General features: G+C 47.3%; 3 protein-coding genes across 6 annotated transcripts; 2 read left to right on the forward strand and 1 right to left on the reverse strand.

Moving 5' to 3' along the window:
- The first annotated feature begins 1,629 nt into the window (after positions 1 to 1,629).
- LOC124152874 lies at positions 1,630 to 8,155 on the forward strand. 4 transcript variants are annotated; one of them, XM_046525928.2, is made up of 4 exons: positions 1,630 to 1,790; positions 2,730 to 2,990; positions 7,614 to 7,660; positions 8,000 to 8,155. In XM_046525928.2, the coding sequence occupies exons 2-4, from the start codon at positions 2,744 to 2,746 to the stop codon at positions 8,072 to 8,074; spliced, it is 369 nt and encodes a 122-aa protein (XP_046381884.1). In that variant the 5' UTR covers positions 1,630 to 1,790; positions 2,730 to 2,743; the 3' UTR covers positions 8,075 to 8,155. The 4 variants fall into 4 exon arrangements, with proteins under 4 accessions (XP_046381884.1, XP_046381883.1, XP_048237601.1 ...); XM_046525927.2 differs by having other exon boundaries at positions 1,641 to 1,790; positions 2,741 to 2,990; XM_048381644.1 differs by having other exon boundaries at positions 1,755 to 1,850; positions 2,741 to 2,990.
- Positions 8,156 to 11,960: 3,805 nt separating this feature from the next.
- On the forward strand, positions 11,961 to 15,600 carry LOC124152875. The gene is made up of 4 exons (XM_046525929.2): positions 11,961 to 12,095; positions 12,460 to 12,729; positions 13,807 to 13,853; positions 15,453 to 15,600. The coding sequence occupies exons 2-4, from the start codon at positions 12,492 to 12,494 to the stop codon at positions 15,519 to 15,521; spliced, it is 354 nt and encodes a 117-aa protein (XP_046381885.1). The 5' UTR covers positions 11,961 to 12,095; positions 12,460 to 12,491; the 3' UTR covers positions 15,522 to 15,600.
- A 481-nt stretch (positions 15,601 to 16,081) lies between these two features.
- On the reverse strand, positions 16,082 to 18,604 carry LOC124152879 (extensin-like). The gene has a single exon (XM_046525932.2). The coding sequence runs from the start codon at positions 18,602 to 18,604 to the stop codon at positions 16,082 to 16,084; it is 2,523 nt and encodes an 840-aa protein (XP_046381888.2).
- Positions 18,605 to 19,247: the final 643 nt, after the last annotated feature.

A 19,247-nucleotide genomic window follows, 5' to 3' on the forward strand; every position in this document is an offset into this window, starting at 1 on the left:
ACTTCACAATCCTAAAATTTTAACATTTTGACCAGTTATCATTGTGGGCTCTTATTGTGTATTTAAACAGTAATGGCCACATATTGTCTTCAGATAACACCCGTTTTTGTGCAGGTGAATCGATCAAAATCATGTGCACAACACTATAGTGGCAAAGGTGCTTTTTCACGTGCAACTGGTCACGTTGCCATAATACCGCACGTGTTTTCAGCCATACTTGTTAGCAGTCATTAACAAAAAAAGAAAAACACAAGAAAACAAAAGTCTTTACGGCCATTTGTCATGCCACGCCTTTCAAATGTGCAACGTGAACGTGCCATTGGCATGTTGCAGACGGGAACGTCCGTAGCTGAAGTCGTAAGGACGATGGGTTGTAGTCGACGAAGTGTTTATGATTTACAGACGCGTCTACAGCAAACGGGTACCACCGCTGATCGCCCTCGGCCAGGTCGACCACGTGTGACGTCACATGCAGAGGATCGTAAGAGTGTCTTACGTCACCTCCGTAACCGATTTTTGACGGCTACATCAACCAGAAATGAACTGTTTAGGGGTAGACTGAGTGCGCAAACTGTTCGAAACCGTCTTAAAACTGCTCGCCTTCAAGCACGACGGCCATACTGCTGGCCGATTCTGACTCAATTACACAGACGTCAACGTCAATTGTGGGCACAGCGACACTTACGATGGACTCAGAGGAATTGGAATCAAGTCGTCTTCAGTGATGAATCCCGATTTAATCTTCGATTTGCTGATGGTAGGGCGAGGGTGTGGAGGCGCCGTCATGAACGTTACGCCCAGCGTTGTGTACAGGAAGTTGACAGATTTCGAGGCGGAAGTGTCATGGTGTGGGGTGCTTTCTGTGGCAATGCACGTTCCAGGCTTCTTGTCATCCGTGGCAACCTCAACGCTACTGCTTACCGCGACCAGGTAATGGCACCAGAACTTCTGCCTTTTATGGCAGCACATGGACCCGGTTTGATCATCAAACACGACAATGCCAGACCCCGCACAGCAATTTTGACAAGGAATTTCCTTCAGAAAGCGGGAGTCAACGTCATGGACTGGCCGTCAAGGTCTCCCGGGATGCTCTTGGCAGAAGGCTGCGCACTCTCCAGAACCAACCACAGAATTTGCAAGATCTTGGCACCATTTTGCAGCAAAAATGGTGTCGTCTTCCCAATCATGTATTCACAAGCATCACAAGGTCCATGCGGAGGGGTTGTGTGGCAGTTGTCAACGCACATGGTGGCCATACAGGCTATTGAACTTGTGTGCCATCAGATTCTCGTGCTTGGGACTTATAATTTCAACTGTTGATGTTATTACCGAATACCGTAGGTGCTTGGAACAAATTATGGTTACCACCGTTAATTAAAATCCTTCTTTGGACATTAATGATTAAAAATTACCTTCTCTGATACATTTGTCCGTTGTATATCATATATGGGATTACTTTTAAAAATGTAAAGTTTTAAATTTGGCTCAGTATATGTTCCAGATGTGTCCAGCCCTGGTGTCCTAAATGCGTCCTGTTCCTTGCAGGTTAAGCTTACACCTCCAGCATCTGCCATAGTGTGAGATATCGCCACAATCAGCACGTCTATGTTGGGGTCCATGGTTCTCCAGATGTGACTCGGGCCAACAACAAACATTATCATGGCGAAGAGGAATTACTCTATGTGGGTCAACATATGTGCTGATTGTCATGCTGGTATAAAAGGCTTCAAATGCCACCTACTTTCATTACCATCTGTTCTCCAAGACATTAAGTCCCACGCCGACCTGAGGTACGTTATATGTCTAGTGTCATTCTTCATCATTGTTTGACAACCAACATCTACAAATCTGTGAGTGAGTGAGAGAAACTGCTTTAACACTGTTGTAATGTTCATGCAATATGACGGCGGTCTGTAAATAATCGAGTCTGGACAATTCAGTGATTGACATCTTGAGCATTGATCTACGCAACTGGGATACGATGGCATGCATCAACCAAGTCAGCGAGCCTGACCACCCGATCCCCTTAATCGCCTCTTACAACAATTATGGGTTGCTGAATTCTAAACCAGATCTTCACGGGGGGGGATGCCCAATTCGTTCGCATCTTCATGCAGCGGGGATGCAGGGGACAGATTCTACCCCGGGTCCCCACGGGAAACACTGATGTGAACAGTGTTGCAGTTATAGCACGTCAGATTGATGTGGGTTGCTGGGGACAGATTCTACCCCGGGTCCCCACGGGGAACATTATTGCAGTTGTAGCACGTCAGATTCATGTGGGATGCTGGGGACAGATTCTACCCCGGGTCCCCACGGGGAACATTATTGCAGTTGTAGCACGTCAGATTGATGAGGGTTGCTGGGGACAGATTCTACCCCGGGTCCTCACGGGGAACAGTATTGCAGTTATAGCACGTCAGATTGATATTGGAGGAAATGCGGGTTTTGGCGTTATGGTGAACTGTGTTACTGTCAATACAGTGTAATCTTATAAAAGTCATTTCGCCGAACTTACCAATCAGCTGTGAGAATTCCTAAAATATGAACAAGTTCCTATTCCGGATCGAACAGCCCTTCAGGGTAATGCTTGACGCTATAGTCCTAACTTGCAGTACATATAATACAGAAACGCTATTTTAAGTGTTTAAACATTATCAATTGTGTTGATATTACGTGTCACAAACAGAATGGTTCATCATGTTTATATCAATCGCATATATCTGCAGTTGACTTTCAGGCCATGATGCTGGTATATTTGACCTTCACCTTGGCGCTGTTGTCGTCTGCTGTGGCGATAAATGGTCCATGTGCCCCAAATGAGAATCTACTGACGTTCCTGAAGGCAATCCACAACATCCCGTCCTACAGCACCATGTCTCCCGACAACAAGGTGCTCCTGACCGAGATGGTGTCGGAGGTGCAGATCTGTCAACTCACAGCCTACGTCAACACCATTGGCTTCAGCAAAGTCCTAGGTTTGCTGGACAGTAAGTAACGACTGGACCGCTGGGATGCCATTCATGTAATGGTGGTACAAACCAAACACAATTCCCCGCATGTCATTCATGTGCAGGTGGTACAAACCAAACACAATTCCCCGCATGTCATTCATGTAATGGTGGTACAAACCAAACACAATTCCCCGCATGTCATTCATGTAATGGTGGTACAAACCAAACACGATTCCCCGCATGTCATTCATGTGCAGGTGGTACAAACCAAACACAATTCCCCGCATGTCATTCATGTAATGGTGGTACAAACCAAACACGATTCCCCGCATGCCATTCATGTAATGGTGGTACAAACCAAACACAATTCCCCGCATGTCATTCATGTAATGGTGGTACAAACCAAACACGATTCCCCGCATGTCATTCATGTGCGGGTGGTACAAACCAAACACAATTCCCCGCATGTCATTCATGTAATGGTGGTACAAACCAAACACGATTCCCCGCATGTCATTCATGTGCAGGTGGTACATACCAAACACAATTCCCCGCATGTCATTCATGTGCGGGTGGTACATACCAAACACAATTCCCCGCATGTCATTCATGTGCAGGTGGTACATACCAAACACAATTCCCCGCATGTCATTCATGTGCGGGTGGTACAAACCAAACACAATTCCCCGCATGTCATTCATGTGCGGGTGGTACAAACCAAACACAATTCCCCGCATGTCATTCATGTGCTGGTGGTACAAACCAAACACGATTCCCCGCATGCCATTCGTGTGCTGGTGGTACATACCAAACACAATTCCCCGCATGTCATTCATGTGCGGGTGGTACAAACCAAACACGATTCCCCGCATGCCATTCGTGTGCTGGTGGTACATACCAAACACGATTCCCCGCATGCCATTCGTGTGCTGGTGGTACAAACCAAACACACTTCCCCGCATGTCATTCATGTGCTGGTGGTACAAACCAAACACAATTCCCCGCATGTCATTCATGTGCGGGTGGTACATACCAAACACAATTCCCCGCATGTCATTCATGTGCAGGTGGTACAAACCAAACACGATTCCCCGCATGCCATTCATGTGCTGGTACGATTGATAGTTTGTCAATCCTGTAACCAGTGCGACAACCTCCATGTCTATCGTGTACTGAACAGTTAGTTATTATCTCGACAACCACCATGTCTATCGTGTACTGAACAGTAAGTTATAATCTCGACAACCACCATGTCTATCGTGTACTGGACAGTAAGTTATAATCTCGACAACCACCATGTCTATCGTGTACTGAACAGTGAGTTATAATCTCGACAACCACCATGTCTATCGTGTACTGAACATGAGTTATAATCTCGACAACCACCATGACTATCGTGTACTGAACAGCAAGTTATAATCTCGACAACCACCATGTCTATCGTGTACTGAACAGTGAGTTATAACCTCGACAACCACCATGTCTATCGTGTACTGAACAGGTAGTTATAATCTCGACAACCACCATGTCTATCGTGTACTGAACAGCAAGTTATAATCTCAACAACCACCATGTCTATCGTGTACTGAACAGGTAGTTATAATCTCGACAACCACCATGTCTATCGTGTACTGAACAGTAAGTTATAACCTCGACAACCACCATGTCTATCGTGTACTGAACAGTGAGTTATAATCTCGACAACCACCATGTCTATCGTGTACTGAACAGGTAGTTATAATCTCGACAACCACCATGTCTATCGTGTATTGAACAGTGAGTTATAACCTCGACAACCACCATGTCTATCGTGTACTGTACAGCAAGTTATAACCTCGACAACCACCATGTCTATCGTGTACTGAACAGCAAGTTATAACCTCGACAACCACCATGTCTATCGTGTACTGAACAGTGAGTTATAACCTCGACAACCACCATGTCTATTGTGTACTGAACAGCAAGTTATAACCTCGACAACCACCATGTCTATCGTGTACTGAACAGTAAGTTATAATCTCGACAACCACCATGTCTATCGTGTACTGAACAGTAAGTTATTATCTCGACAACCACCATGTCTATCGTGTACTGAACAGCAAGTTATAACCTCGACAACCACCATGCCTATCGTGTACTGAACAGTGAGTTATAATCTCGACAACCACCATGTCTATCGTGTACTGAACAGGTAGTTATAATCTCGACAACCACCATGTCTATCGTGTATTGAACAGTGAGTTATAACCTCGACAACCACCATGTCTATCGTGTACTGTACAGCAAGTTATAACCTCGACAACCACCATGTCTATCGTGTACTGAACAGCAAGTTATAATCTCGACAACCACCATGTCTATCGTGTACTGAACAGTGAGTTATAACCTCGACAACCACCATGTCTATTGTGTACTGAACAGCAAGTTATAACCTCGACAACCACCATGTCTATCGTGTACTGAACAGCAAGTTATAACCTCGACAACCACCATGTCTATCGTGTACTGAACAGGTAGTTATAATCTCGACAACCACCATGTCTATCGTGTACTGAACAGTAAGTTATTATCTCGACAACCACCATGTCTATCGTGTACTGAACAGCAAGTTATAATCTCGACAACCACCATGTCTATCGTGTACTGAACAGGTAGTTATAACCTCGACAACCACCATGTCTATCGTGTACTGAACAGTAAGTTATAACCTCGACAACCACCATGTCTATCGTGTACTGAGCAGTGAGTTATAACCTCGACAACCACCAAGTCTATCGTGTACTGAACAGTGAGTTATAACCTCGACAACCACCATGTCTATCGTGTACTGAACAGGTAGTTATAATCTCGACAACCACCATGTCTATCGTGTACTGAACAGCAAGTTATAATCTCGACAACCACCATGTCTATCGTGTACTGAACAGCAAGTTATAATCTCGACAACCACCATGTCTATCGTGTACTGAACAGCAAGTTATAATCTCGACAACCACCATGTCTATCGTGTATTGAACAGCAAGTTATAATCTCGACAACCACCATGTCTATCGTGTACTGAACAGGTAGTTATAATCTCGACAACCACCATGTCTATCGTGTACTGAACAGTGAGTTATAACCTCGACAACCACCAAGTCTATCGTGTACTGAACAGTGAGTTATAACCTCGACAACCACCAAGTCTATCGTGTACTGAACAGGTAGTTATAACCTCGACAACCACCATGTCTATCGTGTACTGAACATTAAGTTATAACCTCGACAACCACCATGTCTATCGTGTACTGAGCAGTGAGTTATAACCTCGACAACCACCAAGTCTATCGTGTACTGAACAGTGAGTTATAACCTCGACAACCACCATGTCTATCGTGTACTGAACAGTGAGTTATAATCTCGACAACCACCATGTCTATCGTGTACTGAACAGCAAGTTATAATCTCGACAACCACCATGTCTATCGTGTACTGAACAGCAAGTTATAATCTCGACAACCACCATGTCTATCGTGTACTGAACAGCAAGTTATAATCTCGACAACCACCATGTCTATCGTGTATTGAACAGCAAGTTATAATCTCGACAACCACCATGTCTATCGTGTACTGAACAGGTAGTTATAATCTCGACAACCACCATGTCTATCGTGTACTGAACAGCAAGTTATAATCTCGACAACCACCATGTCTATCGTGTACTGAACAGGTAGTTATAATCTCGACAACCACCATGTCTATCGTGTACTGAACAGGTAGTTATAATCTCGACAACCACCATGTCTATCGTGTACTGAACAGTGAGTTATAACCTCGACAACCACCATGTCTATCGTGTACTGAACAGCAAGTTATAACCTCGACAACCACCATGTCTATCGTGTACTGAACAGTAAGTTATAACCTCGACAACCACCATGTCTATCGTGTACTGAACAGGTAGTTATAATCTCGACAACCACCATGTCTATCGTGTACTGAACAGTGAGTTATAACCTCGACAACCACCATGTCTATCGTGTACTGAACAGTGAGTTATAACCTCGACAACCACCATGTCTATCGTGTACTGAACAGTAAGTTATAACCTCGACAACCACCATGTCTATCGTGTACTGAACAGTAAGTTATAATCTCGACAACCACCATGTCTATCGTGCACTGAACAGCAAGTTATAATCTCGACAACCACCATGTCTATCGTATACTGAACAGCAAGTTATAATCTCGACAACCACCATGTCTATCGTGTACTGAACAGCAAGTTATAACCTCGACAACCACCATGTCTATCGTGTACTGAACAGTAAGTTATAATCTCGACAACCACCATGTCTATCGTGTACTGAACAGCAAGTTATAACCTCGACAACCACCATGTCTAGCATGATCTTGCATTGGTGAGGAATGATTCGGACAAACCAATTATGGATAAAAAGTTCAGACAGACAGATTTATTTCAGGCCAATTGTAGAATGACATTTTGTTGTGGGTAAATTCGACATGGAGCACCATTTGTATGTTGAATCTGAACAGATTTACACATCTGTGATTTATTAATATTCCATGAATCATGTTTCTTATAAATACCTGATAATGATTATGTACAGTAATTCCCTGTTCGTCGTGTCATGACGTGTCAAACTACTGCCTTTACAGGTCTAACCCCACAGGAAGCCCATCTGTTGAATTCCTACCTCGTGAAGGTGAGTGTTAGCAGGACATGGGCTCTCGTCCATGTGTTCTCTTACAGAAAACGTCATTTCTGTTGATATTTTTTTGTCTTTGTGCTTACGTTGTGTAGGGCGATGTGTATTTAGAAGTAGGGGTTTCGTTAGCTTTACGAACCGCGGCGAGAGGCTGTGTTTTTTTATTCTCACACTGTATTTTGTAACCTATTCTTTATTCCACAGTGCGATTGTACTACCGACGACTTCACATAACGTTATTTAACACACAATAGCTTCTAGTTGTAAGATTGTGCATTGTGACTTGCCGTTCTTTGTGTGTTCATCGCATGTGTTAAGTTTACTATTTGATTTCAGCACCTTAACATTGAGAAGGCTGTTAGCGACAAGCTTCACCATACAACAACTCGTCCGCCCACCCCTCACCACTGATACACGGGGACACGAGTTCCCAGAGAGCTAATGCTACACCTGAAAGAAGAGCATTTGAAGAAATAAATGACAGAAAAAGAACATGTTCTTTCTTTTGTTTTCAGCCCTGGTAATTGGGTAGTATATAGATGGTACCCACCTACTAGTTATAACTGTACACTTTTTTGAAATTCATCGTGATTATAAAGATACCTATCACACTGTTTTCAAGGGACGGTTATTTTTCTGTGTGTTACCTGTCGACATTTGTACGTAAAAGAATTCAGTGTATGTCCTATCTGATTCCCGACCCTAGTATGTCCTATCTGATTCCTGATACCTGACCCTAGTATGTCCTATCTGATTCCCGACCCTAGTATGTCCTATCTGATTCCCGACCCTAGTATGTCCTATCTGATACCTGACCCTAGTATGTCCTATCTGATTCCCGACCCTAGTATGTCCTATCTGATACCTGACCCTAGTATGTCCTATCTGATTCCTGACCCTAGTATGTCCTATCTGATTCCCGACCCTAGTATGTCCTATCTGATTCCTGATACCTGACCCTAGTATGTCCTATCTGATTCCCGACCCTATTATGTCCTATCTGATTCCTGATACCTGACCCTAGTATGTCCTATCTGATTCCCGACCCTAGTATGTCCTATCTGATTCCCGACCCTAGTATGTCCTATCTGATTCCTGATACCCGACCCTAGTATGTCCTATCTGATTCCCGACCCCAGTATGTCCTATCTGATTCCTGATACCTGACCCTAGTATGTCCTATCTGATTCCTGATACCCGACCCTAGTATGTCCTATCTGATTCCTGATACCTGACCCTAGTATGTCCTATCTGATTCCCGACCCTAGTATGTCCTATCTGATTCCCGACCCTAGTATGTCCTATCTGATTCCCGACCCTAGTATGTCCTATCTGATTCCTGATACCTGACCCTAGTATGTCCTATCTGATTCCCGACCCTAGTATGTCCTATCTGATTCCTGATACCTGACCCTAGTATGTCCTATCTGATTCCCGACCCTAGTATGTCCTATCTGATTCCCGACCCTAGTATGTCCTATCTGATTCCCGACCCTAGTATGTCCTATCTGATTCCTGATACCTGACCCTAGTATGTCCTATCTGATTCCCGACCCTAGTATGTCCTATCTGATTCCCGACCCTAGTATGTCCTATCTGATTCCTGATACCCGACCCTAGTATGTCCTATCTGATTCCCGACCCCAGTATGTCCTATCTGATACCTGACCCCAGTATGTCCTATCTGATTCCTGATACCTGACCCTAGTATGTCCTATCTGATTCCCGACCCTAGTATGTCCTATCTGATTCCCGACCCTAGTATGTCCTATCTGATACCTGACCCTAGTATGTCCTATCTGATTCCCGACCCTAGTATGTCCTATCTGATTCCTGATACCTGACCCTAGTATGTCCTATCTGATTCCTGATACCCGACCCTAGTATGTCCTATCTGATTCCCGACCCCAGTATGTCCTATCTGATTCCCGACCCTAGTATGTCCTATCTGATTCCCGACCCTAGTATGTCCTATCTGATTCCCGACCCTAGTATGTCCTATCTGATTCCCGACCCTAGTATGTCCTATCTGATACCTGACCCTAGTATGTCCTATCTGATTCCCGACCCTAGTATGTCCTATCTGATGCCTGACCCTAGTATGTCCTATCTGATTCCCGACCCTAGTATGTCCTATCTGATGCCTGACCCCAGTATGTCCTATCTGATTCCCGACCCTAGTATGTCCTATCTGATTCCCGACCCTAGTATGTCCTATCTGATTCCTGATTCCTGACCCTAGTATGTCCTATCTGATTCCCGACCCTAGTATGTCCTATCTGATTCCTGATACCTGACCCTAGTATGTCCTATCTGATTCCCGACCCTAGTATGTCCTATCTGATTCCCGACCCTAGTATGTCCTATCTGATTCCCGACCCTAGTATGTCCTATCTGATTCCTGATTCCTGACCCTAGTATGTCCTATCTGATTCCCGACCCTAGTATGTCCTATCTGATTCCTGATACCTGACCCTAGTATGTCCTATCTGATTCCCGACCCTAGTATGTCCTATCTGATGCCTGACCCTAGTATGTCCTATCTGATTCCCGACCCTAGTATGTCCTATCTGATGCCTGACCCCAGTATGTCCTATCTGATTCCCGACCCTAGTATGTCCTATCTGATTCCCGACCCTAGTATGTCCTATCTGATTCCCGACCCTAGTATGTCCTATCTGATTCCTGATACCTGACCCTAGTATGTCCTATCTGATTCCCGACCCTAGTATGTCCTATCTGATTCCCGACCCTAGTATGTCCTATCTGATTCCTGATACCTGACCCTAGTATGTCCTATCTGATTCCCGACCCCAGTATGTCCTATCTGATTCCTGATACCTGACCCTAGTATGTCCTATCTGATTCCCGACCCTAGTATGTCCTATCTGATTCCCGACCCTAGTATGTCCTATCTGATACCTGACCCTAGTATGTCCTATCTGATTCCCGACCCTAGTATGTCCTATCTGATTCCTGATACCTGACCCTAGTACGTCCTATCTGATTCCTGATACCTGACCCTAGTATGTCCTATCTGATTCCCGACCCTAGTATGTCCTATCTGATTCCTGACCCTAGTATGTCCTATCTGATTCCCGACCCTAGTATGTCCTATCTGATTCCCGACCCTAGTATGTCGTCGTAGCTGTTGCCTGTCTTAGGCACGTCGTAGCTGTTGCCTGTCTTAGGCACGTCGTAGCTGTTGCATGTCCAAGGAACATCGTAGCTGCTGTCTGTGTTAGGCACGTCGTACCTGCTGCCTGTTAGGCACGTCGTAGCTGCTGCCTGTACTAGGAACGTCGTAGCTGCTGTCTGTCCTAGGCACGTCGTAGCTGCTGCCTATCCTAGGCACGTCGTAGCTGCTGCCTGTCCTAGGCACGTCGTAGCTGCTGCCTGTCCTAGGCACGTCGTAGCTGCTGCCTGTTAGGCACGTCGTAGCTGCTGCCTGTCCTAGGCACGTCGTAGCTGCTGCCTGTACTAGGAACGTCGTAGCTGCTGTCTGTCCTAGGCACGTCGTAGCTGCTGCCTATCCTAGGCACGTCGTAGCTGCTGCCTGACCTAGGCACGTCGTAGCTGCTGCCTGTCCTAGGAACGTCGTAGCTGCTGTCTGTTCTAGGCACGTCGTAGCTGCTGCCTGTCCTAGGCACGTCGTAGCTGCTGCCTGTTAGGCACGTCGTAGCTGCTGCCTGTCCTAGGCACGTCGTAGCTGCTGCCTGTCCTAGGAACGTCGTAGCTGCTGTCTGTCCTAGGCATATCGTAGTCCCATGTTCTCTTTGATCATGGTCATGGCTTGAAATCGAAGTTTGAACTTTCTTTGCAGTAAGGAACCCGCATTACAGTCGTACTGTTTTATATACTGTTATCTCAGTGACACCAATGACATCTTGCCTGTACTGAAGCAGTGCATCGCTACCATCTCCTGCAGTACAGCAACGCCCTATCGTATTGGTGCTGCGGCGTGGTATCTCAGTGAGCTAGCACTATAAATCTGCATCAGTCCGGACTAGTACAAGCAGCCATACAAACACATACACGTACATGCACGTCGCTATATAAGTGCAATAATCTTGGACGCGACGTTAAACCCCATTTCACCTCACCTCACTATCGTATTGGTGCTGCGTATGAACATTGAACTGTTTGGAAGGGGCACTGGTCAGATTGAATTAGAGAAAGGTTTCCAGTATGAAATCGACCACTGAGGATTATGAACTCACTTAGGCAGGAACAGAACACACCTTTCAGTTCCCTTTTACTGCGGGAACATAACCAACACGTTTACACGTCGACTTTATCAGTGTTTTTCCACAAACAAACCAGATAACGGGCAACATTCCAGTCTGTCAGTTCACACACTATCACCACTGATCTACTTCTTTATATTGAACCAACACAGCGGGTCGTATATTCTCAGCCGAATCCAGTACAGGTAAATGAAGTCCACAGCATCTCCTTGAAAAAGACAATGTGTGACAGGGTGTGACAATGTGTGACAATGTGACCATATAACATATCATACATCCATGACACGTGTGGCCTAGTCGTCTAAGGCGCTGCAATTAGCTGTACAGAGTTGCGTCTCTTGGGCACGCCAGAAACCTATGATTGTGGGTTCACCCAATCTATGTTTCTAGGTTTGTTAGAACCATACCCGTACTCGTGGCTTTCACCGAAGTTGTAAACATCTGAGACCTGAATCACTTCGGGCTTTCTTCCCACGCTGTGATATAAATGGAATACTGTTAAAAACGGCGTTAAACCGAACTCACTCACTCACTCTTTTGTCCCTGCAGCGTCACACCTCAGCATCTCTCTTCTATCCACAATGATCCCGTACGTGGTTCTGGCGCTACTGCTGTCAACGGCTGCTGCTTCTGGGCCCTGCGCCCCGAACGAGGACCTCCTCAAACTGCTGAAAGGCATCCATGCAGCCCCATCGTACAACACAATGTCGGCTGCCAACAAGGCGCTTATCCCTGAGCTGATTGGCGCATCTGAATCCTGTCAGCTGACGGCGTATATCTACACCGTGGGCTTCCATAAAGTCCTGGATTTGTTGGACAGTAAGTAATGGTATATTTGACTTCCATACTGTTCCGAATGACGCGGGGGCGGTCGGGTAGCCTCGTGGTTAAAGCGTTCGCTCGTCACGCCGAAGACCCGGGTTCGATTCCCGACATGGGTACAATGTGTGAAGCCCATTTCTGGTGTCCCCCGCCGTGATGTTGCTGGAACATTGCTACAAAACGGCGTAAAACCATACTCACTCACTCACTCCGAATGGTGTGAGTATTTGTTGACATGGCCCTTGTGGTCTGACATCCAGTCCCGGACTCCATTGACGCATGGTTTATATATTTTTGTTCATGGGGAGTCCATTCTTGGCGCTGTTGACTTTGTGTACTGAATGGCGTATGACGAGCGAGCATCTGGAAATGGCTGCCGATCAGAGCTGGATACGTTCGCTATTGGAACATTAATAGATGTGTTTATCACGGCTCTAGCACTTGACAACAACTTATCAAACATTATGAGATCTATTTCAGAGCACATTTAATGAAATTGTTTGTTTGTTATTTAACGCCACCCTCAGGTATACATGACGACGGTCTGTAAATAATCGATCGAGTCTGTAGCAGACAATCCAGTGATTGAAATCATGATCATCGATCCACCGAATTGGGATACGGTGACATGCATCAACCAAGTCAGCGAGCCTGACAACCCGATCTCGTTAGTCGCCTCTTACGACAAGCATAGTAACGGCAAGCCTGGGTTGCTGATGACAAGTATACCACAGTAATACACTACCACTGTGTAACAAAAATGAGCTGAATCGCCCAGTTCCAAATTTAAATGAAATATCTAATCTACAGTTGGATTATCTCAAATTCAAAACACAGGAGGTTTATCTTCTAGCTGACTGTGTGTACTGATAGTGATACCTATCGTTATTAACATGAGATCAGACCAAGTAATAGATTATAATACGGAATGGCGTTTGTTTCGTCTGTGTAATTGTTATTTATTATTGTCATTCACTCCGTAGATATGTTGCCGGAGTAGAAATGTATCTACACCAGTTAAAACCCGATATTTCACCGTGATGCATGCTCGACTGTGACTGTTCCTCTCCGCAGGTGTGACGCCAGGTGAAGCTCACTTCTTGAACAACTACCTGTCAGCGGTAAGTACAGGTGAAACTCACTTCTTGAACACCTACCTGTCAGCGGTAAGTACAGGTGAAGCTCACTTCTTGAACACCTACCTGTCAGCAGTAAGTACAGGTGAAATTCACTTTTTGAGCACCTGCCTGTTAGCGGTAAGTACAGGTGAAACTCACTTCTTGAACACCTACCTGTCAGCGGTAAGTACAGGTGAAACTCACTTCTTGAACACCTACCTGTCAGCAGTAAGTACAGGTGAAACTCACTTCTTGAAATCTACCTGTCAGCGGTAAGTACAGGTGAAACTCACTTCTTGAACACCTACCTGTCAGCGGTAAGTACAGGTGAAACTCACTTCTTGAACACCTTCCTGTCAGCGGTAAGTACAGGTGAAACTCACTTCTTGAACACCTACCTGTCAGCGGTAAGTACAGGTGAAACTCACTTCTTGAACACCTACCTGTCAGCGGTAAGTACAGGTGAAACTCACTTCTTGAGCACCTACCTGTCAGCGGTAAGTACAGGTGAAACTCACTTCTTGAGCACCTACCTGTCAGCGGTAAGTACAGGTGAAACTCACTTCTTGAACACCTACCTGTCAGCGGTAAGTACAGGTGAAACTCACTTCTTGAATACCTACCTGTCAGCGGTAAGTACAGGGGAAACTCACTTCTTGAGCACCTACCTGTCAGCGGCGGTAAGTACAGGGGAAACTCACTTCTTGAGCACCTACCTGTCAGCGGTAAGTACAGGTGAAACTCACTTCTTGAATACCTACCTGTCAGCGGTAAGTACAGGTGAAGCTCACTTCTTTAACACCTACCTGTCAGCGGTAAGTACAGGTGAAACTCACTTCTTGAGCACCTACCTGTCAGCGGTAAGTACAGGTGAAACTCACTTCTTGAGCACCTACCTGTCAGCGGTAAGTACAGGTGAAACTCACTTCTTGAGCACCTACCTGTCAGCGGTAAGTACAGGTGAAACTCACTTCTTGAACACCTACCTGTCAGCGGTAAGTACAGGTGAAAACTCACTTCTTGAATACCTACCTGTCAGCGGTAAGTACAGGTGAAACTCACTTCTTGAGCACCTACATGTCAGCGGTAAGTACAGGTGAAACTCACTTCTTGAGCACCTACCTGTCAGCGGTAAGTACAGGTGAAACTCACTTCTTGAACCCCTACCTGTCAGCGGTAAGTACAGGTGAAGCTCACTTCTTTAACACCTACCTGTCAGCGGTAAGTACAGGTGAAACTCACTTCTTGAGCACCTACCTGTCAGCGGTAAGTACAGGTGAAACTTACTTCTTGAACACCTACCTGTCAGCGGTAAGTACAGGTGAAACTCACTTCTTGAGCACCTACCTGTCAGCAGTAAGTACAGGTGAAACTCACTTCTTGAACACCTACCTGCCAGCGGTAAGTACAGGTGAAGCTCACTTCTTGAACATCTACCTGTCAGCGGTAAGTACAGGTGAAACTCACTTCTTGAACATCTACCCGACAGATGGTACCCAGCTGATTTAAGAAGGCTCATGTTTCTTGCGAAATCTCGATATGTAGTCACGTGATGACATTGTCAGACGCAACGATTCATTAAGTTTGTTGTGTTTGTTCCAGCATCTCAAGTTTGAGCAGTCCCTGGCTGGGTTGTACACAACAGCCAAACCTGCACCTACTCACTCATAGTAAGCATGGGAGATCAACAGTGAACTTTCCTTTGCCGCCATGTTGTTGTTTTTAACAAATATAAACATATTTGCCTCCGCATGTTGTCCGGTGTTAATGAGAAATCAAAGTTCTGAAGCCTGTTATAAGAATGTAACGGAGTTATGCCACGTCATCACTTTCAAATCAGATCGCTGATACTAAACAGCATGAAAGAGTGAGAGAGTGAGTGAGTGAGGTAGTTGGGTTTGACGCTTCGTTGAACATATTGCCGTTTTATCACCATGCATCAGCTTGATGTGGGTGCAGGACTCGAAGTGATACAGGTCATAGTAATTTACCACTTTGGTGAAACCCTAGAACACGGTTATGATGATGAAACACATAATCAAGGTGATCTCGGATTCGAACCCATCACCATTAAAGAACGTCAGTTAATACGTTCGTAGCATTTGACTTCATCCGTGCCTGGTTAGAACTACAGGAAGTCCATGCTGACAACACCGCCATGACTGGTGGCATCTGCCTCCGTCGTAACGCTGTTCGGGGCTTTAGTGGATGTTCGGGGCTGTAGTTGATGTTCAGGGCTGTAGTGGATGTTCGGGGCTGTAGTGGATGTTCGGGGCTGTAGTGGATGTTCGGGGCTGTAGTGGATGTCCGGGGCTGTAGTGGATGTTCGGGGCTGTAGTGGATGTTCGGGGCTGTGGTGGATGTTCGGGGCTGTAGTGGATGTTCGGGGCTGTAGTGGATGTTCGGGGCTGTAGTGGATGTTCGGGGCTGTGGTGGATGTCCGGGGCTGTAGTAGATGTTCGGGGCTGTAGTAGATGTCCGGGGCTGTAGTGGATGTTCGGGGCTGTAGTGGGTGTTCGGGGCTGTAGTGGATGTTCGGGGCTGTAGTGGATGTTCGGGGCTGTAGTGGATGTTCGGGGCTGTAGTTGATGTTCGGGGCTGTAGTGGATGTTTGGGGCTGTAGTGGATGTTCGGGGCTGTGGTTTAATGTTCGGGGCTGTAGTGGATGTTCGGGGCTGTAGTGGATGTTCGGGGCTGTAGTGGATGTTCGGGGCTGTGGTGGATGTTCGGGGCTGTAGTGGATGTTCGGGGCTGTAGTGGATGTTCGGGGCTGTAGTGGATGTTCGGGGCTGTGGTGGATGTCCGGGGCTGTAGTAGATGTTCGGGGCTGTAGTAGATGTCCGGGGCTGTAGTGGATGTTCGGGGCTGTAGTGGATGTCCGGGGCTGTAGTGGATGTTCGGGGCTGTAGTGGATGTTCGGGGCTGTGGTGGATGTTCGGGGCTGTAGTGGATGTTCGGGGCTGTAGTGGATGTTCGGGGCTGTAGTGGATGTTCGGGGCTGTGGTGGATGTCCGGGGCTGTAGTAGATGTTCGGGGCTGTAGTAGATGTCCGGGGCTGTAGTGGATGTTCGGGGCTGTAGTGGGTGTTCGGGGCTGTAGTGGATGTTCGGGGCTGTAGTGGATGTTCGGGGCTGTAGTGGATGTTCGGGGCTGTAGTTGATGTTCGGGGCTGTAGTGGATGTTTGGGGCTGTAGTGGATGTTCGGGGCTGTGGTTTAATGTTCGGGGCTGTAGTGGATGTTCGGGGCTGTAGTGGATGTTCGGGGCTGTAGTGGATGTTCGGGGCTGTGGTGGATGTTCGGGGCTGTAGTGGATGTTCGGGGCTGTAGTGGATGTTCGGGGCTGTGGTGGATGTTCGGGGCTGTAGTGGATGTTCGGGGCTGTAGTGGATGTTCGGGGCTGTAGTGGATGTTCGGGGCTGTGGTGGATGTCCGGGGCTGTAGTAGATGTTCGGGGCTGTAGTAGATGTCCGGGGCTGTAGTGGATGTTCGGGGCTGTAGTGGGTGTTCGGGGCTGTAGTGGATGTTCGGGGCTGTAGTGGATGTTCGGGGCTGTAGTGGATGTTCGGGGCTGTAGTTGATGTTCGGGGCTGTAGTGGATGTTTGGGGCTGTAGTGGATGTTCGGGGCTGTGGTTTAATGTTCGGGGCTGTAGTGGATGTTCGGGGCTGTAGTGGATGTTCGGGGCTGTAGTGGATGTTCGGGGCTGTAGTGGATGTTCGGGGCTGTGGTGGATGTCCGGGGCTGTAGTGGATGTTCGGGGCTGTAGTGGATGTTCGGGGCTGTAGTGGATGTTCGGGGCTGTAGTGGGTGTTCGGGGCTGTAGTGGATGTTCGGGGCTGTAGTTGATGTCCGGGGCTGTAGTGGATGTTTGGGGCTGTAGTGGATGTTCGGGGCTGTAGTGGATGTTCGGGGCTGTAGTGGATGTTCGGGGCTGTAGTGGATGTTCGGGGCTGTGGTGGATGTTCGGGGCTGTAGTGGATGTTCGGGGCTGTAGTGGATGTTCGGGGCTGTAGTGGATGTTCGGGGCTGTGGTGGATGTCCGGGGCTGTAGTAGATGTTCGGGGCTGTAGTAGATGTTTGGGGCTGTAGTGGATGTTCGGGGCTGTAGTGGGTGTTCGGGGCTGTAGTGGATGTTCGGGGCTGTAGTGGATGTTCGGGGCTGTAGTGGATGTTCGGGGCTGTAGTTGATGTTCGGGGCTGTAGTGGATGTTTGGGGCTGTAGTGGATGTTCGGGGCTGTGGTTTAATGTTCGGGGCTGTAGTGGATGTTCGGGGCTGTAGTGGATGTTCGGGGCTGTAGTGGATGTTCGGGGCTGTAGTGGATGTTCGGGGCTGTGGTGGATGTCCGGGGCTGTAGTGGATGTTCGGGGCTGTAGTGGATGTTCGGGGCTGTAGTGGATGTTCGGGGCTGTAGTGGGTGTTCGGGGCTGTAGTGGATGTTCGGGGCTGTAGTTGATGTCCGGGGCTGTAGTGGATGTTTGGGGCTGTAGTGGATGTTCGGGGCTGTGGTTTAATGTTCGGGGCTGTAGTGGATGTTCGGGGCTGTAGTGGATGTTCGGGGCTGTAGTGGATGTTCGGGGCTGTGGTGGATGTCCGGGGCTGTAGTGGATGTTCGGGGCTGTAGTGGATGTTCGGGGCTGTAGTGGATGTTCGGGGCTGTAGTGGGTGTTCGGGGCTGTAGTGGATGTTCGGGGCTGTAGTGGATGTCCGGGGCTGTAGTGGGTGTTCGGGGTCACTGTGGGTGTTCGGGGTCATTGTTGGTGTTCGGGGTTATTGCGGGTGTTCGGCGTTATTGTGGGTGTTCGGGATTAGTGTGGATAATTGGGGACATTGTGGGTGTTCAGGGTTAGTGTGGGTAATCGGGGTTTTTGTGGGTGTTCGGGGTTAGTGTGTGTGTTCGGGGTTAGTGTGGGTGTTCGGGGTTAGTGTGGGTAATCGGGGTTTTTGTGGGTGTTCGGGGTTAGTGTGGGTGTTCGGGGTTAGTGTGGGTGTTCGGGGTTAGTGTGGGTAATCGGGGTCATTGTGGGTGTTCGGGGTTAGTGTGGGTGTTCGGGGTTAGTGTGGATGTTTCGGGGTCATTGTGAGTGTTCGGGGTCATTGTGGATGTTCGCGGTCATTGTGGGTGTTCGCGGTCATTGTGGGTGTTCGGGGTTAGTGTGGATGTTTCGGGGTCATTGTGAGTGTTCGCGGTCATTGTGGGTGTTCGCGGTTATTGTGGGTGTTCGGGGTTATTGTGGGTGTTTGGGCTGCTGTGGGTGTTCGGGGTTATTGTGGGTGTTCGGGCTGTTGTGGATGTTCGGGGCTGCTGTACTGGACAACACATCAATTATAGGTCACGTGTTTAAGGAATGCTTGAAACCAGATCCACGTTGGGCATGAATCCATATTCACGCAGAAC

The sequence above is a fragment of the Haliotis rufescens genome, unplaced genomic scaffold (genome assembly GCF_023055435.1).
Source record: "Haliotis rufescens isolate VD_foot unplaced genomic scaffold, xgHalRufe1.0.p SCAF_4, whole genome shotgun sequence".
Taxonomy (NCBI): domain Eukaryota; kingdom Metazoa; phylum Mollusca; class Gastropoda; order Lepetellida; family Haliotidae; genus Haliotis; species Haliotis rufescens.

Coding starts and splice junctions, on each gene's coding strand:
- LOC124152874 (XM_048381644.1), top strand. CDS start 1,800: ATGTCTAGTGTCATTCTTCATCATTGTTTGACAACCAACATCTACAAA. Junction 1,851..2,740: donor CAACCAACATCTACAAATCT/GTGAGTGAGTGA, acceptor GTTGACTTTCAG/GCCATGATGCTGGTATATTT. Junction 2,991..7,613: donor AGTCCTAGGTTTGCTGGACA/GTAAGTAACGAC, acceptor CTGCCTTTACAG/GTCTAACCCCACAGGAAGCC.
- LOC124152875 (XM_046525929.2), top strand. CDS start 12,492: ATGATCCCGTACGTGGTTCTGGCGCTACTGCTGTCAACGGCTGCTGCT. Junction 12,730..13,806: donor AGTCCTGGATTTGTTGGACA/GTAAGTAATGGT, acceptor TCCTCTCCGCAG/GTGTGACGCCAGGTGAAGCT. Junction 13,854..15,452: donor TGAACAACTACCTGTCAGCG/GTAAGTACAGGT, acceptor TGTTTGTTCCAG/CATCTCAAGTTTGAGCAGTC.
- LOC124152879 (XM_046525932.2), bottom strand. CDS start 18,604: ATGACCCCGAACACCCACAGTGACCCCGAACACCCACTACAGCCCCGG.